The sequence below is a fragment of the Eurypyga helias genome, unplaced genomic scaffold (assembly GCF_000690775.1).
Source record: "Eurypyga helias isolate BGI_N326 unplaced genomic scaffold, ASM69077v1 scaffold21763, whole genome shotgun sequence".
Taxonomy (NCBI): domain Eukaryota; kingdom Metazoa; phylum Chordata; class Aves; order Eurypygiformes; family Eurypygidae; genus Eurypyga; species Eurypyga helias.
The window spans coordinates 1-274 of NW_010240822.1; the positions used below are offsets into that span (position 1 = coordinate 1).

At 63.9% G+C, this 274-nt stretch overlaps 1 protein-coding gene across 1 annotated transcript in view; it reads left to right on the forward strand.

The window, feature by feature from the left end:
• Window positions 1-4: 4 nt before the first annotated feature.
• The window catches only part of SNX19 (sorting nexin 19), a gene marked incomplete at its 5' end in the record, with an annotated part of 19,540 nt that continues 19,270 nt past the window's right edge, over window positions 5-274 (forward strand). Inside the window, one exon of the mRNA XM_010148576.1 lies at window positions 5-265. Coding sequence (XP_010146878.1) covers window positions 5-265 — 261 coding nt within the window. The remainder of the gene's footprint in view (window positions 266-274) is intronic.

Consider the following 274-nt stretch of genomic DNA (forward strand, 5'->3'; position numbering starts at 1 on the left):
GGAGAGGGAGATTGCTAGCACCATTCACAAAGTAGTGCGGGACTTTGTCGCTTCCTGGTATCGCACTGTCAGCAGCGAGCCAGCCTTCGAGGCTGAGGTGGAGAAAGCCATGATGGGCCTGGCCACCGAGCTGAGGCTGCGGATGGGGCGAGTGGACCGCCAAGCCCTGGCCCACCGCCTCCTTCTCCTCTGCGGCCATCACTTGCAGAGCTACCTGCAGGCCCGTGACGCCCTGAGGGGAGATCCAGAGGACAGCCGGACCCTGTGGCAGGAG